This window comes from Saimiri boliviensis, chromosome 14 (genome assembly GCF_048565385.1).
Source record: "Saimiri boliviensis isolate mSaiBol1 chromosome 14, mSaiBol1.pri, whole genome shotgun sequence".
In the NCBI taxonomy this organism is placed as follows: Eukaryota; Metazoa; Chordata; class Mammalia; order Primates; family Cebidae; genus Saimiri; species Saimiri boliviensis.
The window spans coordinates 2,995,749-3,023,128 of NC_133462.1; the positions used below are offsets into that span (position 1 = coordinate 2,995,749).

Genomic DNA, 27,380 nt, shown 5'->3' on the forward strand with positions numbered 1-27,380 from the left:
CTGGGATCAAGCTAGCCTCCCAGCTAGCCTCCCAAAGTGTTGGGATTATAGGCAGGAGCCACCGCACCCAGGCTATAACCTTTTTTGGGGTGAGTTTTGCAGTTTTTATTTGAAGTGTGTTTTATGTGATGACGGTATGGCTGCTCCTGCTTGCTTTTGGTTTCTGTTTGCATAGAATGACTTTTTCATGCCTTGGCTCTCAGTCTGTTTTCGTGTTTGATGGTGAGACGAGTGTCTTGTAGGTTGTAAATAGTTGGGCCTTTATTATTATTATCTGTTTAGCTACTCTCTCTATATATATATAATTTTTTTTTTTTTTTTTGGGACAGAGTTTCACTCTTGTTACCCAGGCTGGAGTGCAATGGCGCGATCTCGGCTCACCGCAACCTCCGCCTCCTGGGTTCAGGCAATTCTCCTGCCTCAGCCTCCTGAGTAGCTGGGATTACAGGCACGTGCCACCATGCCCAGCTAATTTTTATATTTTTAGTAGAGACGGGGTTTCACCATGTTGACCAGGGTGGTCTCGATCTCTTGACCTCGTGATCCACCCGCCTTGGCCTCCCAAAGTGCTGGGATTACAGGCGTGAGCCACCGCGCCCGGCCCTACTCTATATTTTTTAAATTAGAGAATTTAGTCCATTCCTATTCAAGGTTATTACCGACAGATAAAGACTAACTCCTGTGATTTCATTAATTGTTTTCTGGTTGTTCGCACATCTTTTGTTCCTTTCTTTCTCTGTCGTTGTCTACCTCTGTGGCTTGGTGGCTCCCTGTGGCAGTTAGTTCTGCTTCCTTTTTCCTTTCTTTCTTCTTTCTTTTTTTAAGGCAGTGTCTCAATCTGTTGTTAAGGCTGGACTGCAGTGGCACAATCTTCGCTCAGTGCAACCTCCACCTTCCAGGTTCATGCGATTCTCGTGCCTCAGCCTCCCGAGTAGCTGGGATTACGGGTGTGCGCCACCACACGCCGCTAATTTTTACATTTTTTCTAGAGCCGGGGTTTCACCATGTTGCCTAGCCTGGTCTCAAACTACTGGGCTCAAGCGATTTGCCCACCTTAGCCTCCTAAAGTGCTGGGATCACAGGCGTGAGCCACCATGCCCTGCCCAATTAATTTGTTTTTGAGAGAAGGTTTTGCTCTGTTGCCCCGACTGGAGTGCAGTGGCACTATCATAACTCACTGCAGCCTCATCCTCTTGGGTTCTGAGATCTTATATTGAAATCTTTATTCTACCATAAGTTAACATTTATATATGTCAAGAGGCAGACGTCCGGTTTCATTCTTCTGCATATGGCAGCACTAGTTATCGAATACAATATCCTTTCCTTTATTGCTTATTTTCGTCAATTTTGTTGAAGACCAGATAGTTGAAGGTGTGTGGCTTTATTTCTGCGTTCTCTGTTCCATTGGTCTATATGTCTATTTTTTGTAAGAATATCATGCTGTTTTGGTTATAGTAGCCTTATTATATAGTTCGGAGTTGGGTAATGTGATGCCTTCAGTTTGTTGTTTTTGCTTAAAATGTCTTTGGCTATTCAGGCGCTTTTTTGGTTGCATATAAATTTTAGAATAGTTTTTTTCTAGTTCTGTGCAAAATGGCATTGGTAGTTGGATAGGAATAGCTTTGAATCCGTAAATCGCTTTGAGCAGTTTGGCCATTTTAGTGATATTGGTTTTTTTCAATCCATGAGCGTGGAATGTTTCTACATTTGATTGTGTCATCTCTGATTTCTTTCAGTAGAGTGTTGTAGTTTTCTTTGTAGAGATCCTTCACCTTGGCTGGATGTATTTCCAGGTATTCTATTTTTTATGTGTGGTCATTATAAATGGGATTGCATTCTTTTTTTTCTTTTTTTTTATATTGCATTTTAGGTTTTGGGGTACATGGGAAGAACATGCAGGATTGTTGCATAGGTACACACATGGCGGTGTGGTTTGCTGCCTTCCTTCCCCTCACCTGTATCTGTCATTTCTCCCCATGCTATCTCTTCCCACCTCCCAACCCCCCCCGTCCCTCCCCCATTTCCTCCCAACGGACCCCAGTGTGTAGTGCTCCCCTCCCTGTGTCCATGTGTTCTCATTGTTCAACACCCGCCTATGAGTGAGAACATGCCGTGTTTGATTTTCTGCTCTTGTGTCAGTTTGCTGAGAATGATGGTTTCCAGGTTCATCCATGTCCCTACAAAGGACATGAACTCATCATTTTTGATGGCTGCATAATATTCCATGGTGTATATGTACCACATTTTCCCTATCCAGTCTATCATCGACGGGCATTTGGGTTGGTTCCAGGTCTTTGCTATTGTGAACAGTGCTGCAATGAACATTCGTGTGCATGTGTCCTTATAGTAGAATGATTTATAATCCTTTGGATATATACCCAGTAATGGGATTGCTGGATCAAATGGGATTTCTATTTTTAGGTCATTGAGGAATCGCCACACTGTCTTCCACAATGGTTGAATTAATTTACACTCCCACCAACAGTGTAAAAGTGTTCCTATTTCTCCACATCCTCTCCAGCATCTGTTGTCTCCAGAATTTTTTAATGATCGCCATTCTAACTGGTGTGAGATGGTATCTCAATGTGGTTTTGATTTGCATTTCTCTAATGGATTACATTCTTGATCTGGCTCTTGGCTTGTACATTATTTATGTGTAGAAATGCTACTGATTTTTGTACATTGAGGTTGTATCCTGAAACTCTGCTGAAGTCATTTGTCAATCTTGCGAACCTCTTGGCAGAGTCTTTAGGGTGTTCTATGTATAGAATTATGTCATCGAGGAGAGAGAATCTGACTTCTTTTCCTATTTGGATGCTTTTCTTTCTTTCTCTTGCCTGATTGCTGTGGCTCGGATTTCAGTACTACGTTGAATAGGAGTGCTGAGATTGGGCATCCTTGTCTCGTTTCCATTTTCTTTTTTCTTTTTTTGTTGGTGAGGAGGTCTCACTTTGTCACCCAGGCTTCAAACATGACTGATTGCAGCCTCAACTTGCTGGGCTCAAGTAGTCCCCCCACCTCCGTCCCCCAAGTAGCTGGGACTACAGGCCTGTGGCACCATGCCTGGCTAATTTTTATATTTTTTGTAGAGATGGGGTTTTGCCATGTTTCCCAGGCTGACCTTGAACTCCTATACTCAAGCAATCTGCCTACCTCAGCCTCCCAAAGTGTTGAGATTACAGGAATGAGCCACTGCGCCCAGCCTATTCCAGTTCTTAATAAGAATGCTTTCAGCTTTTGCCCACTCAGTGTGATGTGGGGTGGGTTTGTCATAGATGTACCTTATTATTTTGAGTTGTGTTCCTTCCATGTCTATGTCTAGTTTGTTGAGGGTTTTATCATGAAGGGATGTTAGTGTTTTTGGTTTGGGGTTTTGTTTTTTTTGTTGTTGTTGTTGTTGTTTTTGAGACGGAGTTTCACTCTTGTTGCCCGGGCTGGAGTGCAATGGCGCGATCTCGGCTCACCACAACCTGTACCTCCTGGGTTCAAGCAATTCTCCTGAGTAGCTGGGATTACAGGCATGCACCACCATGCCTGGCTAATTTTGTATTTTTAGTAGAGACGGGTTTCACCATGATGGCCAGGCTGGTCTTGAACTCCTGACCTCAGGTGATCCACCCTCCTCGGCCTCCCAAAGTGCTAGGATTACAGGCATGAGCCACCACGCTATTGAAATCTTTTTCTGCATCTATTGAGATGATCATATGGTCTTTGCTTTTAATTCCATTCATGTGGTGAAACACATTTATTGATTTGTACATGTTGAACCAAACTTGCATCCCAGGAATACAGCCGACTTGGTCTTGGTGAATTAACTTTTGGATGTGCTGCTGTATTCGGTTGCTAGTATTTTGTTGAGGATTTTTGTGTGTGAATTCATCAGTGATACTGTCCTTTAGTTTCCTTTTTTTTTTTTTTTTTTCTTTTTACTGTGTTCTTGCCAGGCTTTGGAATCAGGGCGATGCTGTCTTTGTAGAATGAGTTAGGAAAGAGTTCTTTCCCATCATTTTTTGTTCTTTGTTTTTCTGGAATAGTTTCAGTAGAATTGGTACCAGCTTTTGATTGTATGTCTGGTAGAATTCAGCTGTGAATCCGTCTGATCCAGAGCTCTTTCTGGTTGGTAGGTTTTTAAAAATTACTCGTTTAATTTCAGAACTCGGTATTGGTTTGTTCAGGGTTTCAGTATCTTCCCGATTCAATCTTGGTATGTTGTGTGTTTATGGAATATAGGCATTTCCTCTGGATTTTCTAGTTTGTGTGCACAGAGTTGTTAATGATATTTTCTGAGGATCTTCTGTATTTCTGTGGGAGTGATTGTAACGTCACCTTTATCATTTCTGATTGTGCTTATTTGGATCATCTCTCTTTTTCTTATCAGTGTAGCTAGCAGTCTGTTGATTTTGTTTACCCTTTCTAAGAACTAGCTTTTGGTGTCATTGATTCTTGTATGGATCTTTGGGCCTCAATTTCATTCAGTACTGCTCTGATTTCAGTTTTTTTTTTTTCCAATTAGCATTGGCGTTAGTTTGTTTTTGTTTTTCTAGTTTTTCCAGGTGTGCTGTTAGATCATGAGTTTGAGATCTTCCTTTTGGTGTAGGCAGTTGGTGCTATCAACTTGCCTCTGGACGCTGCTTTTGCTGCATCCCAGATATTCTGATATGTTCTGTCTTCATTTTCATGTATTTCAAATAATTTTATTTCTGTCCTAATTTCATTATTTGCTCCAAAGTCATTCAGGAGCAAGTTATTTAATTCCATGTAATTGTCTGGTTTTGAGAAATATTCTTGGTATTGATTTCTATTTACCTCCCACTGGGGTCTGAAAGTGCGATTGGTATAATTTCTACTTTTTTGAATAATGGAGACTTGCTTTATCATCAAGTATGTGGTTGCTATTAGGGTATGTTTCATGTACAGGTAGAAGAATATATATTCTTGGGTTGATGAGTGCAGTACCCCGTACATGTCTATTAGGTCCAATTGATTAAGTGCTGAATTTAAGTCCAGAATTTAACAGTTTTGTGCACTCATGATCTGTCCAACACTCAGTGGGGTGTTGAAGTCCCTCACTGTTATCGTGTGGATGTCCGAGTGTTTTCATAGATCTAGACCTATATATTAGGATATTTAAGTGTCTGGGTTGGATTGAGCCCTTGTCATTGTGGAATGCTCTTCTTTGTTCCTTTATTTTCTTAGTGTTGTTGGTTTAAAGTCTGTTTTACCTGATATAAGAATAGTGATTCCTGCTCTTCTGTGATTTCTGGTTGCAGATAGATCTTCCTCTAATCCTTTACTTTAAACCTATGGGTGACATTTTATGTAATTTAGTTATCTTGAAGACAGTAGATTGATGAGTCTTTTTTTTTTTTTTTTTTTTTAGTCTAACTTTCCACTGTATGTCTTTTAAGTGGAACTTTTAGACCCTTTAAGGTTAATATTAACATGTGAGGTTTTGATCCTATTGTGAAGTTGCTAGCTGGTTGCGCCATAACTTTTATTGTTAGTAGCCTTATAGGGCCTGTGGCCTACGCACTTAAGTGTGTTTTTGTGGTAACGTGTGTTGCTATCTTGTTCCTATGTTTTGTTTTTTCTGTTTGTTTTGCTTTTTGCTTTGAGACAGCTTTGCTCTGTCTCCCAGGCTGGGATGCAGCATGCAGTGGCACGATCTGGGCTCAGTGCCTTGCAACCTCAGCCTCCTGGGTTAAAATGACTCTCCAGTGTGATCCTCCTGAGTAGCTGGGATTACAGGTGTGCGCCACCATGCCCAGCTAATTTCTTTGTACTTTGAGTACAGATGGGGTTTCGCCATGTTGACCAGGCTGGTCTCGAACTCCTGACCTCAGATGATCCACCCCGCTCTCCTCCCAAAGTCCTGGGATTATAGGCGTGAGCCTCCCTGCCTGGCCAGGCAGGATCTTCTGGGTTTGTTCCTGTAGCACTATGTTCTGCCAACAGGTTTTATGTCAGGCTGTGCCGTCTGATGTGCTTATGGGTAAGAGCCAGCCATGGCCAATGGAGCTGGGTGCACACTTGATCCTTGTTTACTGGGAGAAGCTCTCTGCTGCCTCAGGCAATGGGCTGCTCCATGAAGTGCACAGTGGTCTGAGCTCCCTGTTCCGCCCTGTGGGAGGGACGAATATTGGTGGGGACTGTCCAGGGAGTAATCTCACACTTGGGAGGGCCGAGGCGGGCAGATCAACTAAGGTCAGGAGCTCAGGGTCACCCTGGCCACCACGGTGAAACCCAGTTTCTACTAAAAATACAAAAATTAGCCGGGCGTAATGGTGGGTGTCTGTAAGCCCAGCTACTCAGGAGGCCTAGGTGGGAGAGGCACTTCAACCCGGGAGGTGGAGGTTGCAGTGAGCCTAGATCACGCCTCTGCACCCCAGCCTGGGCAACATAGGAGACTCCATCTAAAAAAAAATAAGATATTGTTTCTTCTGTAGCTTCCTTGATTTTTCCTTCCCTTTTTCTTAGTATCTGAGAAATACGTTATTTGACCAAGGACCTGTGTCTCCAGTCCCCTTTCCCAGCCTATCCTGACGTTCATGACAACTTCTCCCTGTTCCACCCTGAGCTTTCAGGACCCTGCCTGGCTTGCCGTCCTAACACGGCCTCGCTGTCGGGGGTAAATACCAAGGTTCTTGGTCTCACAGCCGAGGACATCAAGGATGTGGACACACACAGGGTGGGATTGGGGCAGGAGTTTAATAGGCAAAAGGAAAGAACAGCTCTGTCACAGAGAGGGGGCCCACTAGATTACCCAGTTTTTTATGCAACCAATTAAATGTTTATTTAAGAAAAATTAATTTACACTGCTGCATAAGGAAATAGAAAGGCCAAATTCTAAAGCCAAAAATAAGACACCACCAAGCCCGTTTGGCAGCAAGTAATCTACCAGTTTCCTGAAGAATTACTATATAACTGTCAGAAAATCTGCAGATTACGTGACATGGCTGTTGGCTCATAAATTCAGCAGCTTAGGAGAATTGGCAGGAAGGCATTATTGGGCCATAAATACAGAAGATGATAAAATTATGTGGTCCGTAGATATCATCATATAAAAATGAAATTAATTGAATCATATAATGCATGTGATTTAACTTAAAATTGAAAGCTCTGATTCTTCTTAAGATCTTTATTCATTATATTTCTTACAATTAGTATGATTACCCAATTTATTTGCATTTCATGGTTCACACTTGTGTCTTCTGATTATTTGTACTTCTCTGATGTCACTTGTAAACATGGGTGAATCTTAAGGAGGTTATGCTAAGTGAAATAAGCCAGTGCAAGGAGAGACAATGACATTTGATTTCACTGATGTGAGGTGTCTGTGATAGTCAAGTGCAATGGTGGTTGTAAGGTTGGGGGAATTGGGAAATGGGGAGTTTTTGTTTAATGGGTGTACACTGCAGTTTTGCAAGTTGAAAACGTTTCTGGAGGTAAATGGTGGTGCTGGTTGCAAAGCAGTAAGGGTGTAATTAATGCCATTGACTTGCATACTTGAAAATGATTAAGATGATCACTTTTAGGTATTTTAACACAATTTTTTTTTGTTTTTCTCTTTTTTTTTTCCTTTTATGAGTTGTTGTTTTTTTTTAATTGCATTTTAGGTTTTGGGGTACATGTGAAGAACATGCAGGATTATTGCATAGGTGCACACATGGCAGCGTGGTTTGCTGCCTTCCTCCCCTTCACCTACATCTGCCATTTCTCCCCATGACATCTCTCCGCACCTCCCCACCTCCCCATCCCTTCCCCATTTCCCTCCAACGGACTCCAGTGTGTAGTGCTCCCCGGCCATCAAAAAACGATGAGTTGGTGTCCTTCATAGGGACATGGGTGAACCTGGAAACCATCATTCTTAGCAAAGTGACACAAGAGCAGAAAATCAAACACCGCATGTTCTCACTCATAGGCGGGTGCTGAACAATGAGGACACAATTTTTTAAAAATAGCCACAAAGACTGCAGTTAAGAGTAGTCTGGGCCGGGCGTGGTGGCTCAAGCCTGTAATCCCAGCACTTTGGGAGGCCGAGGCGGGTGGATCACGAAGTCAAGAGATCGAGACCATCCTGGTCAACATGGTGAAACCCCGTCTCTACTAAAAGTGCAAAAAATTAGCTGGGCATGGTGACACGTGCCTGTAATCCCAGTTACTCAGGAGGCTGAGGCAGGAGAATTGCCTGAACCCAGGAGGCGGAGGTTGCGGTGAGCCGAGATCGCGCCATTGCACTCCAGCCTGGGTAACAAGAGCGAAACTCCGCCTCAAAAAAATTAAATAAATAAATAAATAAATAAATAAAAAAGAGTAGTCTGAGGGATATTATCAAGTATAACAACTTATATGTAATTGGAGTCTAAGAAGAAATCGAGAAAGGAAAAGGGCAGAAAAAGTAAAGAAAAGGGGCTGAAAACGTCTCAAAAAAAAATAACCTATTGATTTTAGAGCTAAAAAAATGCTAAATAGAATAAATGCTAAGCAAATGATATCTGGACATTACATGGCTAAACTAATCAAGGCCAAAATTGAAGAAAGAATCTTGAAAGTAGCAAAAGAAAAGTTTACATCATGCATCAGGTGAGGTTTCCCGAGCTTAGCTCTATAGACATTTTGAGCTAGAAAATGTATGATTGTTGAGGACCACGACGTCCAGCCTTTCACATCTGCACACTCTGAGGTGACGATGCTTATTACCTTCCTAATACTTCAGGAAATCGTGTCTTCCTCCCTCTTATCTCTGTGTCCATCATTCTCTTTATCTGTCTGCCTCTCTGGCTTTTTCCCTGGCTCCCTCTCTACTGCCTCGTTTCATTTCATTTTCCTTTAACTTCTCACTCTCTTTCAGTATAAATAAAGATGTGAAAGAAAAAAAATTGTATGCCTTTGGTTTTATATAATATATGGCCATTTTTCATCTTATTGATTGCCACTACAGTCTGTATTGTTTCTTTCCATTTACTTTGCAGTTGAATCGCTCTTATTTAACTTAAAGTGCACGTTGAGATCACTGATTATGATATTTTCTTCCTATTTCAGTTTTTATAAGTTTCTCACAAATCTTCAACTGCATCTACAAATTTTGTGCTTTTTTTTTTTTTACCTCAGGATAGTAGTAATTTCATATTTGATCACAATTTTATTTAGAAGTGGTTAATTTCCATAGATGTGAAAAGTTATGTATATATGGCTTCTTGTTACTGATCTGTTATTCAACTCCTTTGCCATTAGAAACAGGGTGTATATTATTTCAATTTTAAAATTAATGGGTTTTCTCTAAGACCACATATGTCCACTCTGACACACTCAATGTGCATTTGAATGTGTGTGTTCAGTTGTTGGGCTAAATTGAATACATATATATATATATAATTTTAAGTTACATGTAAATTTTTTAGTATACCGTTGATTTTGTATCATACATGGCCATTTCCTATTTTATCGATTGCCACTATGGTCTTTATTATTTCTTTCTGTCTACTTTGCAGCTGAATTGCTCTTAAGTGACAAAATGGAAGTAAAGGTCACTGATTACAGTATTTTCTTTCTATTTGATTAAAGTTTTTATTAGTGCAAGTTTCTCACTAAGCTTCAACTGCATCTACAAATTTTGTGAATTTTACTTTAATTCAGTTCAGGATAGTTGTAATTTCCAGTGTAATTTAATATTTGATCAGGGTTTATTTTAAAGGGTTAATTTCCATGGATTTAAAGGATTCATGAATTTCTTCCCATTACTGATTTCTAACTTATCTGTTGCTATTAGAAAATGGGATGTATATTATTTCAATTTTAATATTGAGTTTTGTCTATGACCCCACATATCTACTCTGACAAATACTCAGTGTACACTTGAATGTGAGTGTTTATTTGTTGGGTTAAACTGTATATATAGACATATATATATAACTTTACCGTATTCAAATAAGTTCTTGTCATTTGAAAAATACTCTGTTGGCTCACATTCGAATTATTATTTAGTTAATTACTTCCATAACACATAGTACATTGATCTTGCAGAAAATAGAAAATATTGACAAATGAATTTGAAATTTCAAAATATTTATTGAACAAAAGAATAAACATAAGCCCCAAAGAAAATATGACAAACTGTATACATAAAATGTAATTTTCCCCTAATTAATATAATTGCTTTCTGTTCGTGGTTTACAAAATGACTGATGTTTCCCTTCTCTCCCTTTGTACCTATGTGTATCTGGCAGAAATGTTCTTAGCTCTGGCTACAGGCGCACAGAAACTTGCTATCGATGATAATGTCCAACTGTTTATTTCCTTTCCCCAGAAGAAACTGGAGGACTGGCACTGTCTGGATTGATCACAGGACAGATACTCAGGGAGCTCTGATCATCTTGAGTTTCACGTTTATGAGAAAAAAATGGACGCAGAGGCTCGGCAACAGGAATGTCGTTGAATGTGTAGATATGGCACCCATCGCTAACATTATAAAAGGAAACGGACTGCATACCCACATCCAGGTAAATCCCCACTCTGTGCAACTGGGGGCTCACCCAGAGAAAAATCAAAGGCATGGTGCTGGCGGCAAAGATCTGTCTTCTTCTGCAACCCACAGTCCAGAAGCCGCGTTCTGAAGTAAGTACAACCTCCCCCTGTCGATTCACAGACTCCTTGCAAATGCCCACATCCCATATTTTGCTGGTGCCCACATCCACCTCCCAGTAGTGGCGGCCAGACGTGAAGCGAGAGGTCCCCAGGACGCACAGGGCGGAGCTGAACCTTTCAGCCTGCTCTTTCCTGTTCTGCTTGAAATCCCCACATCGGACGCTCCTCAGGTCTTCAGAAATGCTAAGATAGTTGCTGGCTGTGTCCACATCCAAGATCATTTCCACTGTGGAACGAAGAACCAGTAGTTCAGCAAAGACACACACTACAGACTCCCTCTGCCCCTTAACTGCAAACACCTAAATATGCTGCTCACTTTTGCTTCTTTTACTCTACTTTCCCAAATCAAAATGTTCCTGTTTAGCTGCCGGATGAGGTCAAATTTTATGTATAGAATGCGTGAATATAATAACTACAACATATCCACCTTATTCATAGTAGAAATTCCTTTTGAATGAAGTCATGGCATAATTGGATAAGCATTTTCTCCATTGAATACATAAGATACATGAAGGGAAAGACAGTCGCTATCTCTCCAAATGACTGTACAACTGGCAGGTTCCATGAAAATCTGTACCCAAAGGTGAAGTTCCATACTGCTGTTTGTGAAGCATAAAAATTGCAGATGACAGACTTCTGCTAACGCACATATTTAAAGAAATGTTTGAAAGTTATTTTTCCAGTGCTTTCTATGGGTTGTGGAAGGTCGTATGATTCCTTACCTTGAAACTTCTTCATCCTTGGGTTCATCCTTAGAATAGATTTCAGCTTGGGCTCTAGTTCCTTGATGATGGAAATCAGTGCCCTCAGCTTGTACTTGGGCTTGATGTCATCCTTCTGAGACACCACAGTGCATAAGGGGCATAGTACACCTTCCCCGTGGGGCTCCTTCTGCAGTGAATTGACGCACTGGAGGCAGCAGGCATATCCACATTTCAGTTGCACCGGCGCTTCAAGATCATTTAGACAAACAGGACATCTAATTACTTGCTTGAAGTGTTGAGCCATGGCAAATGTCTGTAGGAAAGAAATCGAGGGTGGTATTAGAATTTCCATGAGCTGAATGAGCAGCTGATCATGCTTGGGACCTTTTGTGTTTACATGCAGAGAGTTATTGTATGACACTTACCATCACTACGACTAGTGACGAACACACAACATAAATACAAATGTAAATGACTTGAGGCCCTGAACTTCTAATATCTGTAATACTCATTGAAACAAAGGGCATGATTCACTGAAAGACTTTGAGTTGAAATAGTAAAGGGGTCTCCACCTGAGCTGTTTGATATGGTAGCACCGGGGCTTATCCAAACGGAGATGTGCCGTGAGCAAAATACACTTTTATTTTTGAAGACATAGAGAATGAGACACAGAGAAAAAGAGAATGTGAACTATCTGCTTGAGAAGTTGCTCACATGTTGAAACGATTACATTTTGAGTCCATTTGAGTCATGAATTTTACATTGGGCTTGTTTCATTATACTTTATGTGACTACCAAAAAAATAAATTTACGATTACATGTGTGGGTTATATTATGTTTCTATTGGACAGTGCAGGAGTACATTTGAAGACCTTCGACTGCCCCAGCTGTGCAAACTGGATGTGGTGAAAAAAGCCCAAGAGCACACCATGAGGACAAGACACAAAATATAAATAAGTTGTCTATTCAGGTTTTTGCCCATCAAAAATGAGATTAGTGGAGGTTTTTTCTTTTTGCTATTGCCTTGAAAAAATTCTTTATATATTTTGTATATTAATCCATTGTCATATATATATATATATACACAGTTGTTTGTTTGTTTTCTTTTCTATGCAGAAGATTCCGTTTTACCTCGTACAACGTGAAAGAAAGAAGGTCAGCATGGCAAAGAGATACCTGCACCCCTAGGCTGACTGCAGCATTATTCACAATAGCCATAGAAACAGCCCCAGTGTCTGTGGGAGAAAACTGGGTAAGGAAATGACGCTATATACAATGAACATTCAACCATAAAAAAAGAAGGAAACCCTGGCATTTGCACGAATGTGGATGAAGGCTGAGGGCATTATGTGAAAAGAAATAAGTGAGGCCAAGCAAAATAAATCATGTATGATGTCAGTTATGTGGAATGTGAGTTGACTGATCCTGTAGAATCAGAAAATCACAGAAAAATGGTGGTTGGCAGGGTTTGTGGGAAGCGGAGAATAGGAAAACCAAGCAAAACTCATAGGAAAACCTGACGGTGAGTAACCCAGCCACCGAACCTCTGTTCGACATTTTCATAAGTCTGCCAAATTCTGATGAAATTCAAGAAAATGAAGATTGCCATTTGTCTAGTCTTGGTATTGAAAATCTAAGACTTAGCCGGGCGCGGTGGCTCAAGCCTGTAATCCCAGCACTTTGGGAGGCTGAGGCGGGTGGATCAGGAGGTCGAGAGATCGAGACCATCCTGGTCAGCATGGTGAAACCCCGTCTCTACTAAAAATACAAAAACATTAGCTGGGCATGGTGGCACGTGCCTGTAATCCCAGCTACTTAGGAGGCTGAGGCAGGAGAATTGCCTGAACCCAGGAGGCGGAGGTTGCGGTGAGCCGAGATCGCGCCATTGCACTCCAGCCTGGGTAACAAGAGCGAAACTCCATCTCAAAAAAAAAAAAAAAAGAAAGAAAGAAAATCTAAGACTTACCTGACTGCTACCAGGGCAGTGTTCCCATTCTCCCCCAAAACCACAGTGTGTCTGTGATGGAGTTGGCCTCAGACAACACCTGTGGAATCAAAAAAGTATTCCATTCCCCCAGACTCTCCTACAACCTTTGGAAAAATGAATTTCATACGACTGAACTCACCTTCCAGAGTTTCCTCCGCTGGCCTCCAGCTGCTTCTGCTGACAGCTCAGATCTGGAGTGAGAGCCAGCTGCCAGGGGCTTTTTAAGAGAGAATCTCTCCACCCAATTAGCCACACCCCACCCCACCTCTTTAATCTACTCAGATTTTGATTGAATTCTGGTGTCATTGAGATGGTTGCTATTGACATAGGTTTTTACCATAAAGGAAGATGATTGTGTTTTCAGAGTGCTGTCTTTTTAATTAACAAGGACAAAATATTGCCATATAATCATTTTAGATAAGATCTTAAAGATTATGCCTATTGAAAATTTGGAAAATTAATTAAAATTAAATTTTGAAAAATTCGGGTGACATTTAAAATTCCTCTAAAATCAAAGGTGCCACTTTCAAATAGTTTTTTTTTTTTAGTTTTGTTTTTTTTTTTAACTGTAACATCTTTTCACATTTCAATAACAGAGGTGCGTGAAACCTACTCAGAAGTTACTAATAGGACCCTCCACAGACCATGCTCAACTCTCAAAAACGTTTTCTCTATACTGTAAAAGATTCTAATTAAGAAGCTTAGGAAAGGAATCCCGCAACTGTTTCCAGACAATCGGCCAGTGAAAGTCCTGTTTTCCTTTTTTCATTATAGCATCTAAAAACATAGAAGATATTGTTATAATCTTACTATTTCCCATGCAACGCAACATATGTAAAATGAGATTCAGTTCTTTTTTTTAATGTTCAGAAATGGGTTCCTCATGTATTAAATATTTTATAGATGATCAGAGTTCAAGGATAAGAATGTAAAACTCGGAGACTGGAGGTAGCGTAGCAAAGGATTTGATTACATTAAGGTGATTGGATTAAATCGTCTTTCATTTAATCGTCTCCATACTCATCATTCCCTGATGTCTGCTAGATTCTCTTCTTTCACATTCAAAGCCAAGGCAGCCCTCAATTCCTTGATAACTTTCAGACTCACAGGACCCCCAAGTATTTTCACTATTCAGGCAATTCACACACCTCATGTCCTGCGTAGCTGGAACTACAGGCTCATGCAACCATCCGTGGCTATTTTTAAATTTTTTTTTTTTTTGCAGAGGCGGGGTTATACCATGTTTTCCAGGTTGGTCTGAAACTCCTGGGATCAAGCTAGCCTCCCAGCTAGCCTCCCAAAGTGTTGGGATTATAGGCAGGAGCCACCGCACCCAGGCTATAACCCTTTTTGGGGTCAGTTTTGCAGTTTTTATTTGAAGTGTGTTTTATGTGATGACGGTATGGCTGCTCCTGCTTGCTTTTGGTTTCTGTTTGCATAGAATGACTTTTTCATGCCTTGGCTCTCAGTCTGTTTTCGTGTTTGATGGTGAGACGAGTGTCTTGTAGGTTGTAAATAGTTGGGCCTTTATTATTATTATCTGTTTAGCTACTCTCTATATATATATATAATTTTTTTTTTTTTTTTTTGGGACAGAGTTTCCCTCTTGTTACCCAGGCTGGAGTGCAATGGCGCGATCTCGGCTCACCGCAACCTCCGCCTCCTGGGTTCAGGCAATTCTCCTGCCTCAGCCTCCTGAGTAGCTGGGATTACAGGCACGTGCCACCATGCCCAGCTAATTTTTATATTTTTAGTAGAGACGGGGTTTCACCATGTTGACCAGGGTGGTCTCGATCTCTTGACCTCGTGATCCACCCGCCTTGGCCTCCCAAAGTGCTGGGATTACAGGCGTGAGCCACCGCGCCCGGCCCTACTCTATATTTTTTAAATTAGAGAATTTAGTCCATTCCTATTCAAGGTTATTACCGACAGATAAAGACTAACTCCTGTGATTTCATTAATTGTTTTCTGGTTGTTCGCACATCTTTTGTTCCTTTCTTTCTCTGTCGTTGTCTACCTCTGTGGCTTGGTGGCTCCCTGTGGCAGTTAGTTCTGCTTCCTTTTTCCTTTCTTTCTTCTTTCTTTTTTTAAGGCAGTGTCTCAATCTGTTGTTAAGGCTGGACTGCAGTGGCACAATCTTCGCTCAGTGCAACCTCCACCTTCCAGGTTCATGCGATTCTCGTGCCTCAGCCTCCCGAGACGCTGGGATTACGGGTGTGCGCCACCACACGCTGCTAATTTTTACATTTTTTCTAGAGCCGGGGTTTCACCATGTTGCCTAGCCTGGTCTCAAACTACTGGGCTCAAGCGATTTGCCCACCTTGGCCTCCTAAAGTGCTGGGATCACAGGCGTGAGCCACCATGCCCTGCCCAATTAATTTGTTTTCGAGAGAAGGTTTTGCTCTGTTGCCCAGACTGGAGTGCAGTGGCACTATCATAACTCACTGCAGCCTCATCCTCTTGGGTTCTGAGATCTTATATTGAAATCTTTATTCTACCATAAGTTAACATTTATATATGTCAAGAGGCAGACGTCCGGTTTCATTCTTCTGCATATGGCAGCACTAGTTATCGAATACAATATCCTTTCCTTTATTGCTTATTTTCGTCAATTTTGTTGAAGACCAGATAGTTGAAGGTGTGTGGCTTTATTTCTGCGTTCTCTGTTCCATTGGTCTATATGTCTATTTTTTGTAAGAATATCATGCTGTTTTGGTTATAGTAGCCTTATTATATAGTTTGGAGTTGGGTGATGTGATGCCTTCAGTTTGTTGTTTTTGCTTAAAATGTCTTTGGCTATTCAGGCGCTTTTTTGGTTGCATATAAATTTTGGAATAGTTTTTTTCTAGTTCTGTGCAAAATGGCATTGGTAGTTGGATAGGAATAGCTTTGAATCCGTAAATCGCTTTGAGCAGTTTGGCCATTTTAGTGATATTGGTTTTTTTCAATCCATGAGCGTGGAATGTTTCTACATTTGATTGTGTCATCTCTGATTTCTTTCAGTAGAGTGTTGTAGTTTTCTTTGTAGAGATCCTTCACCTTGGCTGGATGTATTTCCAGGTATTCTATTTTTTATGTGTGGTTATTATAAATGGGATTGCATTCTTTTTTTTCTTTTTTTTTTATTGCATTTTAGGTTTTGGGGTACATGCGAAGAACATGCAGGATTGTTGCATAGGTACACACATGGCAGTGTGGTTTGCTGCCTTCCTTCCCCTCACCTGTATCTGTCATTTCTCCCCATGCTATCTCTTCCCACCTCCCCACCACCCCACCCCTCCCCCATTTCCCCCGAACGGACCCCAGCGTGTAGTGCTCCCTCCCTGTGTCCATGTGTTCTCATTGTTCAACACCTGCCTATGAGTGAGAACATGCCGTGTTTGATTTTCTGCTCTTGTGTCAGTTTGCTGAGAATGATGGTTTCCAGGTTCATCCATGTCCCTACAAAGGACATAAACTCATCATTTTTGATGGCTGCATAGTATTCCATGGTGTATATGTACCACATTTTCCCTATCCAGTCTATCATTGATGGGCATTTGGGTTGGTTCCAGGTCTTTGCTATTGTGAACAGTGCTGCAATGAACATTCGTGTGCATGTGTCCTTATAGTAGAATGATGTATAATCCTTTGGACATATACCCACTAATGGGATTGCTGGATCAAATGGGATTTCTATTTTTAGGTCATTGAGGAATCGCCACACTGTCTTCCACAATGGTTGAATTAATTTACACTCCCACCAACAGTGTAAAAGTGTTCCTATTTCTACACATCCTCTCCAGCATCTGTTGTCTCCAGAATTTTTTATTGATCACCATTCTAACTGGTGTGAGATGGTATCTCAATGTGGTTTTGATTAGCATTTTTCTAATGGATTGCATTCTTGATCTGGCTCTTGGCTTGTACATTATTTATGTGTAGAAATGCTACTGATTTTTGTACATTGAGGTTGTATCCTGAAACTCTGCTGAAGTCATTTGTCAATCTTGCGAACCTCTTGGCAGAGTCTTTAGGGTGTTCTATGTATAGAATTATGTCATCGAGGAGAGAGAATCTGACTTCTTTTCCTATTTGGACGCTTTTCTTTCTTTCTCTTGCCTGATTGCTGTGGCTCGGATTTCAGTACTACGTTGAATAGGAGTGCTGAGACTGGGCATCCTTGTCTCGTTCCCATTTTCTTTTTTCTTTTTTTGTTGGTGAGGAGGTCTCACTTTGTCACCCATGCTTCAAACATGACTGATTGCAGCCTCAACTTGCTGGGCTCAAGTAGTCCCCCCACCTCCGTCCCCCAAGTAGCTGGGACTACAGGCCTGTGGCACCATGCCTGGCTAATTTTTATATTTTTTGTAGAGATGGGGTTTTGCCGTGTTTCCCAGGCTGATATTGAACTCCTATACTCAAGCAATCTGCCTACCTCAGCCTCCCAAAGTGTTGAGATTACAGGAATGAGCCACTGCGCCCAGCCGATTCCAGTTCTTAATAAGAATGCTTTCAGCTTTTGCCCACTCAGTGTGATGTGGGGTGGGTTTGTCATAGATGTACCTTATTATTTTGAGTTGTGTTCCTTCTATGTCTATGTCTAGTTTGTTGAGGGTTTTATCATGAAGGGATGTTAGTGTTTTTGGTTTGGGGTTTTGTTTTTTTTGTTGTTGTTGTTGTTGTTTTTGAGACGGAGTTTCACTCTTGTTGCCCGGGCTGGAGTGCAATGGCGCGATCTCGGCTCACCACAACCTGTACCTCCTGGGTTCAAGCAATTCTCCTGAGTAGCTGGGATTACAGGCATGCACCACCATGCCTGGCTAATTTTGTATTTTTAGTAGAGACGGGTTTCACCATGATGGCCAGGCTGGTCTTGAACTCCTGACCTCAGGTGATCCACCCTCCTCGGCCTCCCAAAGTGCTAGGATTACAGGCATGAGCCACCACGCTATTGAAATCTTTTTCTGCATCTATTGAGATGATCATATGGTCTTTGCTTTTAATTCCATTCATGTGGTGAAACACATTTATTGATTTGTACATGTTGAACCAAACTTGCATCCCAGGAATACAGCCGACTTGGTCTTGGTGAATTAACTTTTGGATGTGCTGCTGGATTCGGTTGCTAGTCTTTTGTTGAGGATTTTTGTGTGTGAATTCATCAGTGATATTGCCCTTTAGTTTCCCTTTTTTTTTTTTTTTTTTTACTGTGTTCTTGCCAGGCTTTGGAATCAGGGCGATGCTGTCTTTGTAGAATGAGTTAGGAAAGAGTTCTTTCCCATCATTTTTTGTTCTTTGTTTTTCTGGAATAGTTTCAGTAGAATTGGTACCAGCTTTTGATTGTATGTCTGGTAGAATTCAGCTGTGAATCCGTCTGATCCAGAGCTCTTTCTGGTTGGTAGGTTTTAAAAAATTACTCGTTTAATTTCAGAACTCGGTATTGGTTTCTTCAGGGTTTCAGTATCTTCCCGATTCAATCTTGGTATGTTGTGTGTTTATGGAATATAGGCATTTCCTCTGGATTTTCTAGTTTGTGTGCACAGAGTTGTTAATGATATTTTCTGAGGATCTTCTGTATTTCTGTGGGAGTGATTGTAACGTCACCTTTATCATTTCTGATTGTGCTTATTTGGATCATCTCTTTTTTCTTTTCGGTGTAGCTAGCAGTCTGTTGATTCTGCTTAGCCTTTCTAAGAACTAGCTTTTGGTGTCATTGATTCTTGTATGGATCTTTGGGCCTCAATTTCATTCAGTACTGCTCTGATTTCAGTTTTTTTTTTTCCCCAATTAGCATTGGCGTTAGTTTGTTTTTGTTTTTCTAGTTTTTCCAGGTGTGCTGTTAGATCATGAGTTTGAGATCTTCCTTTTTAGTGTAGGCAGTTGGTGCTATCAACTTGCCTCTGGACACTGCTTTTGCTGCATCCCAGATATTCTGATATGTTCTGTCTTCATTTTCATGTATTTCAAATAATTTTATTTCTGTCCTAATTTCATTATTTGCTCCAAAGTCATTCAGGAGCAAGTTATTTAATTCCATGTAATTGTCTGGTTTTGAGAAATATTCTTGGTATTGATTTCTATTTACCTCCCACTGGGGTCTGAAAGTGCGATTGGTATAATTTCTACGTTTTTGAATAATGGAGACTTGCTTTATCATCAAGTATGTGGTTGCTATTAGGGTATGTTTCATGTACAGGTAGAAGAATGTATATTCCTGTGTTGGTGAGTGCAGTACCCCGTACATGTCTATTAGGTCCAATTGATTAAGTGCTGAATTTAAGTCCAGAATTTAACAGTTTTGTGCACTCATGATCTGTCCAACACTCAGTGGGGTGTTGAAGTCCCTCACTGTTATCGTGTGGATGTCCGAGTGTTTTCATAGATCTAGAAGTACTTGAGGATCTGGGTGCTCTGATGTTGGGTGCGTATATATTAGGATATTTAAGTCTCTGCGTTGGATTGAGCCCTTGTCATTGTGGAATGCTCTTCTTTGTTCCTTTATTTTCTTAGTATTGTTGGTTTAAAGTCTGTTTTACCTGATATAAGAATAGTGATTCCTGCTCTTTTGTGATTTCTGGTTGCATGATACATCTTCCTCCAATCCTTTACTTTAAACCTATGGGTGACATTGTGTGATTTAGGTCTCTTAAAGACAGCAGATTGATGGGTCTTTTTTTTTAGTCCACCTTTCCACTGTATGTCTTTTAAGTGGAACTTTTAGACCCTTTAAGGTTAATATTAATATGCGAGGTTTTGATCCTATCGTGAAGTTGCTAGCTGGTTGTGCCATAACTTTTATTGTTAGTAGCTTTACAGGGCCTGTGGCCTACGCACTTAAGTGTGTTTTTGTGGTAACGTGTGTTGCTATTTCGTTCCTATGTTTTGTTTTTTCTGTTTGTTTTGCTTTTTGCTTTGAGACAGCTTTGCTCTGTCTCCCAGGCTGGGATGCAGCATGCAGTGGCACGATCTTGGCTCAGTGCCTTGCAACCTCAGCCTCCTGGGTTAAAATGACTCTCCAGTGTGAGCCTCCTGGGTAGCTGGGATTACAGGTGTGCGCCACCATACCCAGCTAATTTCTTTGTACTTTGAGTACAGATGGGGTTTCGCCATGTTGACCAGGCTGGTCTCGAACTCCTGACCTCAGATGATCCGCCCCGCTCTCCTCCCAAAGTCCTGGGATTATAGGCGTGAGCCTCCCTGCCTGGCCAGGCAGGGTCTTCTGGGTTTGTTCCTGTAGCGCTATGTTCTGCCAACAGGTTTTATGTCAGGCTGTGCCGTCTGATGTGCTTATGGGTAAGAGCCAGCCATGGCCAATGGAGCTGGGTGCACACTTGATCCTTGTTTACTGGGAGAAGCTCTCTGCTGCCTCAGGCAATGGGCTGCTCCATGGTCTGAGCACAGTGGTCTGAGCTCCCTGTTCCGCCCTGTGGGAGGGACGAATATTGGTGGAGACTGTCCAGGGAGTAATCTCACACTTGGGAGGGCCGAGGCGGGCAGATCAACTGAGGTCACGAGCTCAGGGTCAGCCTGGCCACCACGGTGAAACCCAGTTTCTACTAAAAATACAAAAGTTAGCCGGGCGTAATGGTGGGTGTCTGTAAGCCCAGCTACTCAGGAGGCCTAGGTGGGAGAGGCACTTCAACCCGGGAGGTGGAGGTTGCAGTGAGCCTAGATCACGCCTCTGCACCCCAGCCTGGGCAACATAGGAGACTCCATCTGAAAAAAAAAAAAAAAAGATACTGTTTCTTCTGTAGCTTCCTTGATTTTTCCTTCCCTTTTTCTTAGTATCTGAGAAATACGTTATTTGACCAAGGACCTGTGTCTCCAGTCCCCTTTCCCAGCCTATCCTGACGTTCATGACAACTTCTCCCTGTTCCACCCTGAGCTTCAGGACCCTGCCTGGCTTGCCGTCGTAACATGGCCTCGCTGTCGGGGGTAAATACCAAGGTTCTTGGTCTCACAGCCGAGGACATCAAGGATGTGGACACACACACGGTGGGATTGGGGCAGGAGTTTAATAGGCAAAAGGAAAGAACAGCTCTGTCACAGAGAGGGGGCCCACTAGATTACCCAGTTTTTTATGCAACCAATTAAATGTTTATTTAAGAAAAATTAATTTACACTTCTGCATAAGGAAATAGAAAGGCCAAATTCTAAAGCCAAAAATAAGACACCACCAAACCCGTTTGGCAGCAAGTAATCTACCAGTTTCCTGAAGAATTACTATGTAACTGTCAGAAAATCTGCAGATTACGTGACATGGCTCTTGGCTCATAAATTCAGCAGCTTAGGAGAATTGGCAGGAAGGCATTATTGGGCCATAAATACAGAAGATGATAAAATTATGAGGTCGGTATATATCATCATATAAAAATCAAATTAATTGAATCATATAATGCATGTGATTTAACTTAAAATTGAAAGCTCTGATTCTTCTTAACATCTGTATTTATTATATTTCTTACAATTAGTATGATTACCCAATTTATTTGCATTTCATGGTTCACACTTGTGTCTTCTGATTATTTGTACTTCTCTGATGTCACTTGTAAACATGGGTGAATCTTAAGGAGGTTATGCTAAGTGAAATAAGCCAGTGCAAGGAGAGAAAATGACATTTGATTTCACTGATGTGAGCTGTCTGTGATAGTCAAGTGCAATGGTGGTTGTAAGGTTGGGGGAATTGGGAAATGGGGAGTTTTTGTTTAATGGGTGTACACTGCAGTTTTGCAAGGTGAAAACGTTTCTGGAGGTAAATGGTGCTGGTTGCAAAGCAGTAAGGGTGTAATTAATGCCATTGACTTGCATACTTGAAAATGATTAAGATGATCACTTTTAGGTATTTTAACACAATTTTTTTTTTTGAGTTTTTCTTTTTTTTTTTCTTTTATGAGCTTTTTTTTTTAATTGCATTTTAGGTTTTGGGGTACATATGAAGAACATGCAAGATGGTTGCATAGGTGCACACATGACAGTGTGGTTTGCTGCCTTCCTTCCCCTCACCTACATCTGGCATTTCTCCCCATGCTATCTCTCCCCACCTCCCCACCCCCCCATCCCTTCCCCATTTCCCCCCAACGGACCCCAGTGTGTAGTGCTCCCCTGCCATCAAAAACCGATGAGTTCGTGTCCTTCGTAGGGACATGGATGAACCTGGAAACCACCATTCTCAGCAAACTGACACAAGAGCAGAAAATCAAACACCGCATGTTCTCACTCATAGGCGGGTGCTGAACAATGAGGACACAATTTTTTAAAAATAGCCACAAAGATTGCAGTTAAGAGGAGTCTGAGGGATATTATCAAGTATAACAACTTACATGTAATTGGAGTCTAAGAAGGAATCGAGAAAGGAAAAGGGCAGAAAAAGTAAAGAAAAGGGGCTGAAAACGTCTCAAAAAAAATAACCTATTGATTTTAGAGCTAAAAAAATGCTAAATAGAATAAATGCTAAGCAAATGATATCTGGACATTACATGGCTAAACTAATCAAGGCCAAAATTGAAGAAAGAATCTTGAAAGTAGCGAAAGAAAAGTTTACATCATGCATCAGGTGAGGTTTCCCGAGCTTAGCTCTATAGACATTTTGAGCTAGAAAATGTATGATTGTTGAGGACCACGACGTCCAGCCTTTCACATCTGCACACTCTGAGGTGACGATGCTTATTACCTTCCTAATACTTCAGGAAATCGTGTCTTCCTCCCTCTTATCTCTGTGTCCATCGTTCTCTTTATCTGTCTGCCTCTCTGGCTTTTTCCCTGGCTCCCTCTCTACTGCCTCGTTTCATTTCATTTTCCTTTAACTTCTTACTCTCTTTCAGTATAAATAAAGATGTGAAAGAAAAAAAATTGTATGCCTTTGGTTTTGTATAATATATGGCCATTTTTCATCTTATTGATTGCCACTACAGTCTGTATTGTTTCTTTCCATTTACTTTTCAGTTGAATCGCTCTTATTTAACTTAAAGTGCACGTTGAGATCACTGATTATGATATTTTCTTCCTATTTGAGTTTTTATTGGTATAAGTTTCTCACAAATCTTCAACTGCATCTACAAATTTTGTGCTTTTTTTTTAACCTCAGGATAGTTGTAATTTCCATTGTAATTTCATATTTGATCACAATTTTATTTAGAAGTGGTTAATTTCCATAGATGTGAAAAGTTACGTATATATGGCTTCTTGTTACTGATCTGTTATTCAACTCCTTTGCCATAGAAACAGGGTGTATATTATTTCCATTTTAAAATTAATGGGTTTTCTCTAAGACCACATATGTCCACTCTGACACACTCAATGTGCATTTGAATGTGTGTGTTCAGTTGTTGGGCTAAATTGGATACATATATATATATATAATTTTAAGTTATATGTAAATTTTTTAGTATACCGTTGATTTTGTATCATACATGGCCATTTCCTATTTTATCGATTGCCACCATGGTCTTTATTATTTCTTTCTGTCTACTTTGCAGCTGAATTGCTCTTAAGTGACAAAATGGAAGTAAAGGTCACTGATTACGGTATTTTCTTTCTATTTGATTAAAGTTTTTATTAGTGCAAGTTTCTCACTAAGCTTCAACTGCATCTACACATTTTGTGAATTTTACTTTAATTCAGTTCAGGATAGTTGTAATTTCCAGTGTAATTTAATATTTGATCAGGGTTTATTTAAAAGGGTTAATTTCCATGGATTTAAAGGATTCATGAATTTCTTCCCATTACTGATTTCTAACTTATCTGTTGCTATTAGAAAATGGGATGTATATTATTTCAATTTTAATATTGAGTTTTGTCTATGACCCCACATATCTACTCTGACAAATACTCAGTGTACACTTGAATGTGAGTGTTTATTTGTTGGGTTAAACTGTATATATAGACATATATATATAACTTTACCGTATTCAAATAAGTTCTTGTCATTTGAAAAATACTCTGTTGGCTCACATTCGAATTATTATTTAGTTAATTACTTCCATAACACATAGTACATTGATCTTGCAGAAAATAGAAAATATTGACAAATGAATTTGAAATTTCAAAATATTTATTGAACAAAAGAATAAACATAAGCCCCAAAGAAAATATGACAAACTGTATACATAAAATGTAATTTTCCCCTAATTAATATAATTGCTTTCTGTTCGTGGTTTACAAAATGACTGATGTTTCCCTTCTCTCCCTTTGTACCTATGTGTATCTGGCAGAAATGTTCTTAGCTCTGGCTACAGGCGCACAGAAACTTGCTATCGATGATAATGTCCAACTGTTTATTTCCTTTCCCCAGAAGAAACTGGAGGACTGGCACTGTCTGGATTGATCACAGGACAGATACTCAGGGAGCTCTGATCATCTTGAGTTTCACGTTTATGAGAAAAAAATGGACGCAGAGGCTCGGCAACAGGAATGTCGTTGAATGTGTAGATATGGCACCCATCGCTAACATTATAAAAGGAAACGGACTGCATACCCACATCCAGGTAAATCCCCACTCTGTGCAACTGGGGGCTCACCCAGAGAAAAATCAAAGGCATGGTGCTGGCGGCAAAGATCTGTCTTCTTCTGCAACCCACAGTCCAGAAGCCGCGTTCTGAAGTAAGTACAACCTCCCCCTGTCGATTCACAGACTCCTTGCAAATGCCCACATCCCATATTTTGCTGGTGCCCACATCCACCTCCCAGTAGTGGCGGCCAGACGTGAAGCGAGAGGTCCCCAGGACGCACAGGGCGGAGCTGAACCTTTCAGCCTGCTCTTTCCTGTTCTGCTTGAAATCCCCACATCGGACGCTCCTCAGGTCTTCAGAAATGCTAAGATAGTTGCTGGCTGTGTCCACATCCAAGATCATTTCCACTGTGGAACGAAGAACCAGTAGTTCAGCAAAGACACACACTACAGACTCCCTCTGCCCCTTAACTGCAAACACCTAAATATGCTGCTCACTTTTGCTTCTTTTACTCTACTTTCCCAAATCAAAATGTTCCTGTTTAGCTGCCGGATGAGGTCAAATTTTATGTATAGAATGCGTGAATATAATAACTACAACATATCCACCTTATTCATAGTAGAAATTCCTTTTGAATGAAGTCATGGCATAATTGGATAAGCATTTTCTCCATTGAATACATAAGATACATGAAGGGAAAGACAGTCGCTATCTCTCCAAATGACTGTACAACTGGCAGGTTCCATGAAAATCTGTACCCAAAGGTGAAGTTCCATACTGCTGTTTGTGAAGCATAAAAATTGCAGATGACAGACTTCTGCTAACGCACATATTTAAAGAAATGTTTGAAAGTTATTTTTCCAGTGCTTTCTATGGGTTGTGGAAGGTCGTATCGATTCCTTACCTTGAAACTTCTTCATCCTTGGGTTCATCCTTAGAATAGATTTCAGCTTGGGCTCTAGTTCCTTGATGATGGAAATCAGTGCCCTCAGCTTGTACTTGGGCTTGATGTCATCCTTCTGAGACACCACAGTGCATAAGGGGCATAGTACACCTTCCCCGTGGGGCTCCTTCTGCAGTGAATTGACGCACTGGAGGCAGCAGGCATATCCACATTTCAGTTGCACCGGCGCTTCAAGATCATTTAGACAAACAGGACATCTAATTACTTGCTTGAAGTGTTGAGCCATGGCAAATGTCTGTAGGAAAGAAATCGAGGGTGGTATTAGAATTTCCATGAGCTGAATGAGCAGCTGATCATGCTTGGGACCTTTTGTGTTTACATGCAGAGAGTTATTGTATGACACTTACCATCACTACGACTAGTGACGAACACACAACATAAATACAAATGTAAATGACTTGAGGCCCTGAACTTCTAATATCTGTAATACTCATTGAAACAAAGGGCATGATTCACTGAAAGACTTTGAGTTGAAATAGTAAAGGGGTCTCCACCTGAGCTGTTTGATATGGTAGCACCGGGGCTTATCCAAACGGAGATGTGCCGTGAGCAAAATACACTTTTATTTTTGAAGACATAGAGAATGAGACACAGAGAAAAAGAGAATGTGAACTATCTGCTTGAGAAGTTGCTCACATGTTGAAACGATTACATTTTGAGTCCATTTGAGTCATGAATTTTACATTGGGCTTGTTTCATTATACTTTATGTGACTACCAAAAAAATAAATTTACGATTACATGTGTGGGTTATATTATGTTTCTATTGGACAGTGCAGGAGTACATTTGAAGACCTTCGACTGCCCCAGCTGTGCAAACTGGATGTGGTGAAAAAAGCCCAAGAGCACACCATGAGGACAAGACACAAAATATAAATAAGTTGTCTATTCAGGTTTTTGCCCATCAAAAATGAGATTAGTGGAGGTTTTTTCTTTTTGCTATTGCCTTGAAAAAATTCTTTATATATTTTGTATATTAATCCATTGTCATATATATATATATATATACACAGTTGTTTGTTTGTTTTCTTTTCTATGCAGAAGATTCCGTTTTACCTCGTACAACGTGAAAGAAAGAAGGTCAGCATGGCAAAGAGATACCTGCACCCCTAGGCTGACTGCAGCATTATTCACAATAGCCATAGAAACAGCCCCAGTGTCTGTGGGAGAAAACTGGGTAAGGAAATGACGCTATATACAATGAACATTCAACCATAAAAAAAGAAGGAAACCCTGGCATTTGCACGAATGTGGATGAAGGCTGAGGGCATTATGTGAAAAGAAATAAGTGAGGCCAAGCAAAATAAATCATGTATGATGTCAGTTATGTGGAATGTGAGTTGACTGATCCTGTAGAATCAGAAAATCACAGAAAAATGGTGGTTGGCAGGGTTTGTGGGAAGCGGAGAATAGGAAAACCAAGCAAAACTCCTAGGAAAACCTGACGGTGAGTAACCCAGCCACCGAACCTCTGTTCGACATTTTCATAAGTCTGCCAAATTCTGATGAAATTCAAGAAAATGAAGATTGCCATTTGTCTAGTCTTGGTATTGAAAATCTAAGACTTAGCCGGGCGCGGTGGCTCAAGCCTGTAATCCCAGCACTTTGGGAGGCTGAGGCGGGTGGATCAGGAGGTCGAGAGATCGAGACCAT

At 40.8% G+C, this 27,380-nt stretch overlaps 2 protein-coding genes and 1 long non-coding RNA gene across 3 annotated transcripts; 1 reads left to right on the plus strand and 2 right to left on the minus strand.

Moving 5' to 3' along the window:
- Nucleotides 1–27,380, plus strand: LOC141581224 (uncharacterized). Its single transcript, XR_012513745.1, has 5 exons — nt 1–89; nt 10,307–10,614; nt 12,465–12,600; nt 24,608–24,915; nt 26,769–27,380. It is a non-coding gene; the product is annotated as an uncharacterized LOC141581224 (long non-coding RNA).
- LOC141581223 (ret finger protein-like 4A) lies at nt 10,106–11,720 on the minus strand. Its single transcript, XM_074385886.1, has 2 exons — nt 11,367–11,720; nt 10,106–10,870 (listed from the first exon to the last, which is right to left on the minus strand). Exons 1-2 carry the CDS (start codon nt 11,698–11,700, stop codon nt 10,290–10,292), a joined length of 915 nt encoding a protein of 304 aa, XP_074241987.1. The 5' UTR covers nt 11,701–11,720; the 3' UTR covers nt 10,106–10,289.
- On the minus strand, nt 24,407–26,022 carry LOC141581222 (ret finger protein-like 4A). Its single transcript, XM_074385885.1, has 2 exons — nt 25,669–26,022; nt 24,407–25,171 (listed from the first exon to the last, which is right to left on the minus strand). The coding sequence occupies exons 1-2, from the start codon at nt 26,000–26,002 to the stop codon at nt 24,591–24,593; spliced, it is 915 nt and encodes a 304-aa protein (XP_074241986.1). The 5' UTR covers nt 26,003–26,022; the 3' UTR covers nt 24,407–24,590.

Coding starts and splice junctions, on each gene's coding strand:
- LOC141581223 (XM_074385886.1), bottom strand. CDS start 11,700: ATGGAAATTCTAATACCACCCTCGATTTCTTTCCTACAGACATTTGCC. Junction 10,871..11,366: donor AAGGATGAAGAAGTTTCAAG/GTAAGGAATCAT, acceptor TTCGTTCCACAG/TGGAAATGATCTTGGATGTG.
- LOC141581222 (XM_074385885.1), bottom strand. CDS start 26,002: ATGGAAATTCTAATACCACCCTCGATTTCTTTCCTACAGACATTTGCC. Junction 25,172..25,668: donor AAGGATGAAGAAGTTTCAAG/GTAAGGAATCGA, acceptor TTCGTTCCACAG/TGGAAATGATCTTGGATGTG.